At 31.8% G+C, this 12,609-nt stretch overlaps 2 protein-coding genes and 1 non-coding gene across 4 annotated transcripts; 1 reads left to right on the top strand and 2 right to left on the bottom strand.

Annotated features, from left to right (window-relative positions):
* Positions 1 to 1,698: 1,698 nt before the first annotated feature.
* Positions 1,699 to 3,039, bottom strand: LOC116128438 (lignin-forming anionic peroxidase-like). 2 transcript variants are annotated; one of them, XM_031414162.1, is made up of 4 exons: positions 2,795 to 3,039; positions 2,522 to 2,713; positions 2,266 to 2,431; positions 1,699 to 2,177 (listed from the first exon to the last, which is right to left on the bottom strand). In XM_031414162.1, exons 1-4 carry the CDS (start codon positions 3,008 to 3,010, stop codon positions 1,951 to 1,953), a joined length of 801 nt encoding a protein of 266 aa, XP_031270022.1. In that variant the 5' UTR covers positions 3,011 to 3,039; the 3' UTR covers positions 1,699 to 1,950. The 2 variants fall into 2 exon arrangements, with proteins under 2 accessions (XP_031270022.1, XP_031270021.1); XM_031414161.1 differs by having other exon boundaries at positions 1,699 to 2,431.
* A 7,297-nt stretch (positions 3,040 to 10,336) lies between these two features.
* On the bottom strand, positions 10,337 to 11,673 carry LOC116128425. The gene is made up of 2 exons (XM_031414148.1): positions 10,624 to 11,673; positions 10,337 to 10,348 (listed from the first exon to the last, which is right to left on the bottom strand). The coding sequence occupies exons 1-2, from the start codon at positions 11,671 to 11,673 to the stop codon at positions 10,337 to 10,339; spliced, it is 1,062 nt and encodes a 353-aa protein (XP_031270008.1).
* A 335-nt stretch (positions 11,674 to 12,008) lies between these two features.
* LOC116128443 lies at positions 12,009 to 12,115 on the top strand. The gene has a single exon (XR_004127759.1). It is a non-coding gene; the product is annotated as a small nucleolar RNA R71 (small nucleolar RNA).
* The last annotated feature ends 494 nt before the right edge of the window (positions 12,116 to 12,609 follow it).

Genomic DNA, 12,609 nt, shown 5'->3' with positions numbered 1-12,609 from the left:
TGTTTAGAAATACAAAACGGTGTATTGTTAGTAATATCATGTGAATGTGCACAAATTACTTTGTTTTCTTTGATTGTGATTGAACAAATTATGTGGACACATTTTTCTTCTGTGCAGACATTTCGTTTCCCAATACATGTGGCATTTTTCTTTCTTGATTATCAAGTTTTATTTTAATGCATGATATTTGCATTGCTTTGTCACTCTATATGTGTCACTCTTTCAAAAGAGTGATCCAAGGCTCCTTATTGAAAAGTGGCTTGTACGTGTACTGTGGAGATGAAAAAGTGCAAGGATATATAATGTTCATCTTCTTCCTTGCGTTTCTTAAGACTTGATATATTGAACTTCCATTAAACCTCTGAATTTTTTTAGAGTTCTTTTTGTTTAGGTTCTCTTTGTTTTTTATTTATCTTTATCAATCACTTTGTTGATCATTGAGTGTAGGAACTTGGTTCCTTTGTTTATAAGCTTAAAGGGAGTTAAGCCAAGGAGTTGAAGGGAAGCTTCAACCATTGAAGCTTGAGGGGAGCTCAAGCTATTCAGGAGGATTCTTGGAGGAAGCTGATTGTGACAGAACCTTGAAGCAATCGGAGATGGAGTTTAGTGTATTATAGAACAAGGAGTTTTACTTTGTTGTAATTAAATTCAACTCTAGATTGTCTTGTAATGGTTTGTGTTATAGTGGATTAGCTTCGATATGGATCAAGTCTCATGGATGTAGGGTAAAAGTGTATTTTAGTCGTACCATGTATCTCCTTGTGTGCTTTACGTTTATGCTCATCGTTGGTTGATTTTTTTATTGTTTTATGATCATCAAACAAATTAGTGTAACACTCATCCATAACCATTCTGCTGTGCTTAAAAAAGAGTTGACAAACTCTTTCAGATTTAATGAAACTTTAAAGGAAATTACTTATTACTTTTCCATTATATTTTTCTGATTTTTTATTTTATTTTTTGAATAAGTAGTGTATATGACAAATCTTACAACTAACAATATTATTTCTACTTTAGAAAGATATACAAAGATAAAGTCAATATTCCAGATTGTCAAACTCTGAATTTTCATTAGTTCTAAGGTTTTATAGAAGCAACAATTAATAACAAGACAAAAGCATTTCATATATTCCGGGTCCCATGCATGCAGCGAAACAAAACTTTGACTTTTTTGAAATTATTGAACGAATGAAGAGTTAATTTTTAACAATGAAGCCGCCACCATAGACAGAGCCAAAGCAGTATTTGATTAAATAATAAGCAAAGGCTTTAGCTTCTCAATCCAGTGGGGAATTTGTATTAATCTCTTAAAAAATTTCGAAATATCTGTCGAGAGTCATTTGTATGTGAGAATATATTATATATAATGAGAAAACTAGATGACATGAGTATTAATCAAGATGCTGACAATCTAACTAGAAGTACTTTTTATATTTATATTTTGGATATAATTTGATTTAAGCTGGTCGATGATGGCGGCTTCATAATGAAAGATAACATCCTGTCTGCAAAAAATAGCAGTCTTCATTCAATTTTTTATGGATTTTTATATTATTATTTTGGATCATTTGAAACCTCCATGCATGGACAATGAAAATCAGCTTATTTGTTCTCTTTTCAAGTACTTTACTGCTATTTTCCTTGGAAAATAACCATAATGAATATAAATTGCATCTTATTTAAAAGCAAAAACACAACTACTTTTATATATTACACTTGAAATTAATGAAGAATAAATACAAAACAGAAGTATGCATTTCTGGAATGCCACTCTTACTAAAGGCATCCCTTATTAATTCTAGAAAATGAACCACAGTCAATTGAATCATCACATTTACAGTTTACAATTGAAATTTGAATAAAATATGAAAGCAGTTTAATTAACAGCATAGCATAACTTTCGTATTTGCCCTTCAGAACCAGTAAGAGAGTTGATATCTCCCATCTTTATCATGGCAGCTGCAAAATCAGATTTGAATTTTGTTGGGTTCTTACTATATTCATCAACAATGCTATCAGTAGATCCTCCACTAAAGAGTACTTGATCTGATGCAAGAAGACCCTTCTTCTGAATAAGATTCTTGAAGTAGTTATTATCGAAAGAATTGGGTGTGACCAATTCAAGCGGTGCAAGATTTGCATTCCCACCAGTAGCTGGACATTGACGTCTTCGAGTACTAGCAAAGCCAGCATCTATATCACTTGCGTTGTTATAAATCCTATTACGGAAGGTGAAACACTGTGCTTGTCCAATTGTATGCGAACCTGAAAGAGCGACCATGTCCCTTGCACTCAAACCTTTGGCTCCGAACATCGAAACAAGTCTATCAAGGCTATCTCCAAAGCCAGGCAGTTCGGTATTAGCTGAGCTTAAACTTGCTGTGGTAGAGTCTCTTCTTCCAAGTTTAACTATCCATGATGGTCCACCAACCTATTTAATTGTCACTATTAAAAATCCATTTTCACAAAAGTTGGATGATATATGGTAAGAAAAATGATTTGAAATAATATTATAACTTACTGCAAATGATGCATCACGGGCTGCAACAGTAAGAATATCTGCACACGAAACAGCACCCGGACAAATTTTCTCGACTTGAGACTTTGCATTATCTATGACTTCGTATCCCCTTGCTGAATTCAAATTGGGCAGGGCATTTTTCTCACTGGTGATTGTGGAGGAATCATTCAACAAGATGGATGCATCACAGCCCTGCAATTAATTAACCAACTCTTAGTAAAAAAAATGATCAAAAGAAAAACTGCTTAATTCCTCTTCAAGCTTTATGTATACCTGAACAAAGCAGTCATGAAAATGGAGACGAATGAGAGAAGCTGCCATTCTACGCTCTCGAGAAATGGCAGTCCTAATAGCAGTGCGGATTGTAGTGAGAGCATTAGGACATGTAGAGTCATAGAATGTTGAAGAGAGTTGAGCTTCACTTTGTATACAAATAATCAACAATATGGTGACAACACTAGAACATGTATAACTAATAAATGAAGCCATTTTAATTAGCAACTGAAAGCAAAAAAACTAAATTGGTAGACTGAGAGAATAATGTTGAAAGAGATTGATGGATGGATGAATTAATGAATGAGAATCTTAATGTTAACATGTTATTTATAGTCTTCAATGTCAACGAAATACTGTTCTAAAGTTGTGAATCAAGCTCGTCCATGATGGCGGCTTTAAAATAAAAGCAGCCGTGCATGTATTCTAGCAAGTCTTTGTATTCTAGCATTGACGGCCTTTTTTTGTTGTATCTTCAAACTTTTTGTGAATAATTCATCAGCCATTCTATGATAATTAATATTAATCATACATGAATGACAAGTTTTGATCTCTAATCTTATTTTGCTGGCAGCCAATTGCTAGCAATTATACGCGGTTTTCAAGCTAATTAATGAGTTTCATGAATTTTGGCTCCAGTTGATAACAGAATTCGTGATTCAGCGTTTGCTCGATCAATCATTCATTTTCCTTTTATTTTGATTCGTGTAAAATAATTAACTTAAGGGGTGTTTGTTTAAGCTTATAAGTTGGTTAAACTAACTTATAAGCTCTAAAATTAAGCTGACGTGTTTGTTTATAACTTTTTTGAGTTTATAAGTTAAGCTTATAAGCAAAAAAATAAAAAAATAAAAAAAAAATAAGTTGAGGTGGGGAGGGGAGACACTTTTTTTTTTTTTGGCTTATAAGCACTCTGATTATAAGCTAGTTTGACCAAGTATATTACCATATTATCCTTATTTAATTTTAAAATTCTATAGTATACCCTTATTTAATGTAGTACCTTTTTTATTCATTTTATAATAAAATGTACTTATAAGTCACATTTTTCCAAACACGTTAATTACTTATCAGTCATTTATAAGTATTTTAACTAAACACGTAATTGCTTAAAATTTTAAATGCTTATAAGCTAAAATTAATTTATAAGCACTTGTTGCTTATAAGCTAATTTTCTTAACCTAGACAAACACCCCTTAGACCATCTCCAACCCATTGCACCAATTTGGTGCAAAATTACACCAAATTGGTGCAAAATTTGGTGCAAAACACTATTCCATCTCCAACCCACAACACCAAATATTGCACCAAAAAGAATATTCTTTAGAATATTCTTTTTTTTTCTTTTATTATAATAATCAACAATTAATCTATTCCACTCATTATTTTTGTATATATTAATTAAATATTGGAAATGATATTTTTATTAAATAATAATTATTTTGAAAATTATACTAATTTAATAGAATTAAACATTTATTTAATCAAATAAACATTACATTTAATATAGAAAAACATTATAGAAAACATTACATCTAATATAAAATGATACAAAAAAAAAAAAAAAGATGTGTTGTCTATTCAAGTTTTTTTCAATATTTTGATGATCTTACTGGATCCGGAACTAATCTACCGGAATACTAAATTGTTATTTTAGTTTATGTTGTATTTTCTTTTAATTTTAGTGTTTTTAAATTAGTGTTAATTTTTATTTTGAGTTATTGTAGTTTAATATTTGCATTGAATAAAGTTCTATTTTTAATTTTTCATCATTTTTTAAATTATATCATTATTATAAATAATAATCAAATTAAATTAAATACAAATACTCAAATTTGGTGTGATTTTTGATGTAAATTTAATACTCAAATAACTTAACAAAATTAAAAACAAAAAACAAAAAAAACCAAAATTAAAAAAAATATTTTTTTTGCTACAGTACCACGCCATTTTGGTGCAGTGTTTAGCGTGGGTTGGAGTGCCAACCATGCCAATTTGGTGTTTTTTGCACCATTTAGCGGTTGGAGATGCCCTTAGTTGACAAGGTTATGAAAATTGATATAATACTGTTCCGTGTCAAAACCTAAGAAAACCTTAAGGATCTCTTATCACTTCTTATGATATTAATTAAAATATTAAAACGTGTGTTGTACCAGTACATTTGTCAAAATAAGATTAATTGGTCAAGATTAAAATTTAAAAACTAACAAAAATCCATAATTAATAGAATTTATAAAACAAAACCTCAAGATTTTGTATGTAACTTTTCAGAATTGATTAAAACATGTTTGTGTTTTCCAGTGATAAATAAAAAAGTCTGACGGACTTACTGATTAGTTTTCCATTATAATTATGAAATTTTTTTTTTTTGGGTGAAATTTTAAATAAGTAGTGTATGAAATCTTACAACTAGAAAAACTCATTCTAATTAAGGAAGATATATCAAGAAAAGTCAATTTTTAAGATTGTCAAACTCTGGATTTTCATTAGTTTCCAAGTTTTATAGAAGCAACTAATATAACGAGAAGATAAACCCATTTCATATATAGAAAATCTAGTTGATAATAGAATCGGTGATTTTGCATTTGCTTGGTCAATTATTCTTTTTCCTTTTATTTTGATTCATTTTAATGAGTTTAAGGATAACAACTAAACTTTAATGCATAATAATTAGTCAATTAATAAAATTATAATGAAATTAAAAGTTATGTAACAAAATTTATTAAGCTAAGGATACCAGCTGGTACCAAAAATGGCCTTAATGAGGAGAGTTAAAAGTAGCAAGCAGAAAGGTGTTATTCTACACTTGAAGAAAACTTGAGAGTAATTTGAGAGAAAAGAGAACGAAATATTTTCTGTTACTGTTCATTGATCACAAGAATGCACATGGCTTTCTTTAAGGGGAATGTTATTTGTACAAACTCTTGTACAAAGAAAGTTTGTATAAATTGACGTGACATATTACATGTTATAACAATATCATGTGGTTTTGAAGTCCAAAACTTAATATTGCATTAATGTTATATAAATTTTCATATCACTGACACTTATATCATATCAGTTTGTACAAACTTTTGTATAAAGAGTTTGTACAAATAGTTTTACCCTTCTTTAATATAGTGTAGATGCAACACGTGCGCATTACTTCACTGCTTTGATAACTGACATTTTAACCAAAGCCAATTACAGTAATACTAACTACTTTCAAATATTTTATTTTAACCCAGGGTACTCCTAAGCTTATATCTTGGCAATGCACTTATTGAAAAGGATCTCTCATCTCTTCTTACTTTGAATACTTCATCTAAAGGATTAAAACCTTGTTTATACCTTACATATGTCAATTAAGATTAATAGGACAAAAATAAAATCAAAAACCAAAATTTTTAATAGTTAAAATGTATCTAGCTTTTCAAAATAATTTATAATTAGAACTTAATTATACAACAAAATCTCACAATTTTGTACGTAACTGTTCAAAATTTATTAACACCATGTTTCAGATTTTCGTTAGTGATGTTAGAAATAAGGTTTGGGACAGATTTGATGAAACTTTAAAGGAAATTACTGATTAATTTTCCATAATATTTCTGATTTTATTTTATGAAATTTTTGAATAATTAGTGTCTATGATAAATCTTACAACTAACAATATTGTTCTACGCTAGAAAGATAAACAAAGATAAAGTCAAAATTCCAGATTGTCAAACTCTGAATTTTCATTAGTTTTAAGGTTTATGGAAGAACAATTAATAACAAGACAACGTAAATGCATTTCAATCCCATGCATGTATGCAGCAAAACAAAATTTTGACGTTTTCGAAATTATAAAACAAATGAAGAATTAATTTTTTAACAATGAAGCAGCACCATAGACAGAGCCAAAGCAGTATTTGATTGAATAATAAGCAAAGGCTGAGCTTCTAATCCAGGGGGCAATTCGTATTAATCTCTTAAAAAATTTCGAAATGTCTGGCGAGAATCATTTATATGTGAGAATTATTATATATAATGAGAAAAATAGGGTATAAAATAAATAAATAAGAATTCTAACAACAATGTGAATAGAATTTAATTATAATAACAACATTCCAGGAGATCAATACATATATTATAGAATATTAAATTAAAAGTAAAAGGTTATATGTTGTGATTTTCGCAAATATACGAAATCGTGCAGTAATAAAGTGTATAAATACGTATACGAACCAAGGGAATTAAATATCAATTACCAATTAAACTCCTATTACTATTTGATCAATCCAATTTTATCAAGGAAAAACCTAAATTAAATAAAATTAACAATTGAAATTAAAAAGAGAACAATTAAAATAAACCTTGGGTAAAAACAGGGACTAGACTAGGGTATAGATTTCACACAAATCTTATTCATATGTATTGATCACTTATGCTAATTTTGTTAAGTTCTTCTTACAGGTCAAACTCCTTAAATTTTCATAAATTTGTCGAACATTATCAAATTAACCCCTAATTACTAACTCGAATTATCTCTAATCAGATTTAAGCAATTGGAGATCATTACGTTCTGTGGGTTTACCAAAACCTCACAAATCGCGGTAACATATCTTAGCGTTCGCTCAACCTATAGTTTTACTACCGTAGACCAACTAAGTTTATCTCCGATCTCACTTAGTCCCTTAGTTATTCAATTCTTAGGCCCTTAAGAATCAAAAGCATTAGGAAAAATAGTAAAACTTAGGAAGAATTCTTAAAAACATTAACAATCAAAGATCAATACAAATTAAGAGATTGGGGCATCTTAGCCCTAGAGAATAAAATTAGTTCATTATAAACATGAAAGAAACAATCATCTTTATTAAAACATTCATCATGAGTTTATAAGAAAAGAACAAGGAAAACTTATCATATTGTGAATCAAAGCTCCATAATTTCGTTTTCTCTTCTCTGCAGAATTTCTCCCTTTCTTCTCACCAAAGATCCCTCATAATACTAAAAGACTTCTATTTATACCCCATAAGGGTTAGGGTTTTGTTTTTCTAATTCTATTTGATTTAGAACCCTTAACCTATTCTCCTACCTAAAAATGGATAACAAGTTAGTAACTTCCGTGACTATGCCGCGGCACAGTAGCTACTGGAAAAAGTGTGCCACGGCACAGTAGCTGTGCACTTCTCTCGCATCATTCCACTATTCTTTAGAGATAGTGATTTTTGAACTCGATAACGATGAAATTTGAAAAAGTGGTAAACATATGAAATGTAACCCTTTGAATAGCTTTCCAACGGTTTAAGAATGTCTTAATCAAAGTTCTATATTTCATGATATTCTCAAAATACCGAGGCATGCTTAAGCTAGAACGTAATCTAGAATTTCTTTACTTCAACTTCTATAACTTCTCAATTCAACTCCGATTCTTGATCCGTTTGTTTCCACTCGTCACTCATTCCGTTGCCGACATGATTTTCATCCAAGCATAACATTGCACTAGTAGCCTAAAAAACACTCAAAAACACCCGTGATGTAAAAGGCAATTATGAAAATATTAAGTAACTTTACCAAATTAAGCCTAATTTCCCACAATTAATCCCCATAAAATACTAAAAAAGTGTATTTCAAGCTTTATCACAACCCCAACTAGCTTCTGCTAGTCCTAGCAAGCTAAGCGATAGAACAAGTCCTTTAGCTTGAAAACGCAAGCAAAATAAAGTTATATATAAACTATCCTAAATCATTTCCGTAGATGTCACGGTTGCATTTGCATATGCAACAAGCCTTTAAACCCCTAGGCGGCCCTAGTTTGACTAGTTATAGTCTCGTGAGGGTTTCCAGCGATGATACCACAAACATCCAAACCTGACTTCACTTAGACTCAAAACTAAAGACTCAAACAAACATTTTAGGATTCATACATAAATCGTCTCAAAAATTGTGTCAATGTGAACAAATTGAATAATTACAACATGCAAATGCAAAGAATAAGTGAATTTCAACTCACTTTTGTATTGACCTCTCTCATAATCATTACAAACCATTCATCCAAAAACTCAGATGATTTGATGCATAGCTTCCATAGGCAAAGTACGAAAATCAAACACATGTGCAATCAAATTCCATAGGCTCACTTTTCAAATCACTCTCCACTAATGTAGAATCCAATCATACCTCGGATCATTAGGTTTTTTTTCATGGTTGTAACGTTACGCTAAGGTAATGGTTATGAAAGAACGGAAGGATTTTAACAAAATGTAAGAGACTTAATATTTTACAGTAAATGACCATGAACAATCTCTTTCTTGCTTCCCTTCTCATTCACTCTCTACCCTTTACATTGATTGAACTCTTCCTTCCAACATTAGCACAAACCCTCATGCAAAGTACCTCATTTCATGTTCTTCTCCCTAGACTTCTTCCTATTTTTCTGCAAATTTTTCTTTTTTTTCCAAATTTTTCTTTTGTTTTTGTTTTTGTTTTTGTTTTTTAAAGGAAGATAGTAACTCAAAAAAAAAAAAAAAAAAAAAATTTCATCTACCTCACCTTGCTTCTACTATCATTTTTTTTGTTCTTTTCACAACCCCCAACCTATCTCATTGCACATACTCAGGTTGTGGTCTAAAAGATATATTCATTTTCCTCTACCACACTTCTTTTTATGAGTTTTTCTTATAAGGTCACCCTAAATTAAGTTTCTCACAATAAGATGGGTCGGAAAGTGTTTTAGGCTTCATCGTCAAAGTGAGTTATAGTGGGTTTACAACAACAAAAAATAAGGCTTACCAAGTGTATAATAATAGGCTCAAAGGGTTATTAACTAGGGATAAAGTAATATAGGTTGGCTTGAAAGGCTCAATCGTTCCAAAGAAAATTGCCTAAATCATATCCTAAGCAATGCAGATTCTAAGATTTGCCTCAAGTGGTTATCAAGTGAGTTCCAGAGTTTATGCCCAATTTTCACAAAAAAAAATTATTGGCCATAAAAACACATATAAAACGTCTCTAAGTTTCCGAATTATTCAACCAATCAAAACCATTCCCAAGAAAGTCATAACTAAATGCAATTGTCATCTACTATCATCTTTACATTACGCAAAAGTTAATAAAATCTCAATGTCACAAATTCACAATCATGGTCTTATCATTGACTTATGTATGAGTTCCAAAACAAAACAAAATACATTAACTCTTTGACCTTACAACACACCTAAAACAATTCCACCCAAAAGCTTTTAAAGAGATAATTCAAAGCAAAAGATATTCAATGATGTCCATCGAATGAAACTAAATTTTGCCAAAAATATTCCTTACCCCCAACGTTAGAGATGAACATTGTCCTCAATGTGCAAAGAGAACAACTATAATACTCTTCGTGCGTAACATTTATGTGGAGCTAGTCTTGTGAAGTTATGTATATTGTTTGTTGTATCCAATAGTCATCAGGAATCTAGTCAAAAGAAAACAAACTATGCACCTTTCTTGGCCAATTTAGTGTGTATAACAGAAATAATGGGTAAAACATAAACAACTAACATATCAAACCAAACCAAAGTTATCACAACTTACACATTAAACGAAAATCTAAAATAAATTCAAAAGAAAACTCAAAATTAAAGTAAAGAGCTTGGGTTGCCTCCCAAGAAGCGCTTTATTAGAGTCGTAAGCTCGACTTTTTGACTCATTCAATCTGGATCATCTAAGAAAATCCAAACTTTTCTATCCTTCAATCCACCATACACATAAGGCTTCAATTGTTGTTCATCTACCCTCTCAAATTTAGCCTCCATAATCCTAGAGTTGACTAAACAATTTTCTAGGGGTGAGCTAGGGTAGTTTTCTTCTAAGGTTTCTGTTACTTTGTCATCAAGGATGCTAATCTTAAAGCAAGTATCTTCCCTCAAAGATGGGTACTTCATGACATCAAACACATTAAACTCTACTTGTTCATCCTCTACTCTTAAGATTAGCTTCCCTTGGTGAACATCTATAGAAGTTTTACCCGTAGCTAGAAAGGGTCTTCCTAGAATTAGAGGTACTTCCCGATCTTCTTCCATGTCAAGAACAATAAAATCCACCGGGAAAATCAACTTATCTACCTTGATCAATACATCTTCTACTACTCCCCTGGGGTATTTTATAGACTTATCAGCTAGTTGAAGATGGACTGTGGTTGGTTTTACTCCCTCTAGGCCTAGTTTCTTATAAATCGAAAATGGCATGAGGTTAACACTAGCCCCTAGGTCACATAAAACTTTTTCAAAATGAACATTACCTATTGTGCAAGGAATTGTGAAACTCCCTGGATCTTTGAGCTTTTGTGGTAATTTCTTCAATAACAACACGCTACACTCTTCCGTAAGCATCACCGTCTCATGTTCTTCAAACCTCTTCTTTTTGGTGATAATCTCCTTCAGAAACTTCGCGTACTTCGGCATTTGCTCCAACATGTCTACAAAAGGAATGTTAATGTGTAAAATTCTAAACATATCCATGAACTTACCGAATTGCTTATCCAATCTCTGTTTTTGCACTCTGTGAGGATACGAGAGGGTCTTGTCATCGTTCGTCGCAACATGGGCATTTTTGTCAATTTCTGTCCCTGTGCCTTCTTTTCCTTCTTCGAGTTTTTCTTTTGTTTCTTCTTCCTTCCTTATTTCCTTCAACTCCTTACCACTTCTCAGCATGATAGCATTGACTCTCTCCTTCAGATTCTTATCGATATCACTCGGTAATGTTCCTTGAACTCTTCCCGCTAAAATATTATGGATTTGCCCCATTTGAGTTTCAAGATTTCTTATGGAAGCGAATTGGTTTTGCAATAAAACTTCATACTTTTGGAGTTGAGCTTCATTCTTGTCAAATCTTTTTCCTAACTCCTCCATGAATTTAGTGAGGACACTCTCCATATTAGATCTCTTCTCTTGAGGTTAGAAGCTTGGTGGTGGTTTGTGCTCATTGTTGTTACTCCATGCGAAGTTTGGATGATTTTCCCATGCTGGAGTATATGTGCTTAAGTATGGATTCCCTTGCCCTTTTTGAAAATTGTTGGCATAATGCACTTGCTCGGGTTGAGCAAACAAACTTCCTTCCTGGCAATCTCCAGATAAATGATTTCTTAAACAAAATTCACATGTTAGAGAATGAGTTTTAATTCAAAGCTCCCCCACTTGCAGCATTAATCATCACTTGTATATTTGGCAGCAACCCATTATAAAACGTCTGCACTTGCAACCATATTGGCAGCCTATGGTGAGGACACCTTCGTAAGAGATCCTTAAATATCTCCCAAGCTTCATAGAGTGACTCCATATCTTGCTGGAAAAAATTAGTGATATCACTCCTCATCTTAACAGACTTGACAGGTGGGAAGTGTTTCGTAAGGAATGCTTGAACCAACTCATTCCATGTAGTGATACTTCTTAACGGCAAAGAAATCAACCAAGTCTTAGCTTTATCCCAAAGAGAGAATGGGAAAAATCTAAGCCTAATCGCATCATCGGATACTCCATTGTGTTTGAATGTGTCGCAGAGCTCCAGAAAGTTAGTGATATGCAAGTTGGGATCATCATTAGGTAACCCCGCAAATTGAACCGCAAGCTATATCAGTTGAATAATTGCTAGCTTTATTTCAAACGTATTTGGTTGAACTGGTGGCCTCCTGATGCTGGAATAGCACCCTTCAACAATAGGACTAGAGTAGTCCTTCAATGCTCTTTGAACAATTTCAACTCCTGTATCAGCCATTAAACTAACTCCTCTGTACAATCCAACACTAAAAATACAGGAATAAAAATTAAAGCCCTAAAAACAAAAAAAAAATAAATAAATAAAAATAAATTACA

This window comes from Pistacia vera, unplaced genomic scaffold (assembly GCF_008641045.1).
Source record: "Pistacia vera cultivar Batoury unplaced genomic scaffold, PisVer_v2 Contig20, whole genome shotgun sequence".
In the NCBI taxonomy this organism is placed as follows: Eukaryota; Viridiplantae; Streptophyta; class Magnoliopsida; order Sapindales; family Anacardiaceae; genus Pistacia; species Pistacia vera.
Note: the sequence above shows the minus strand (reverse complement) of the source record. Positions and strands in the feature narration are given on the sequence as shown.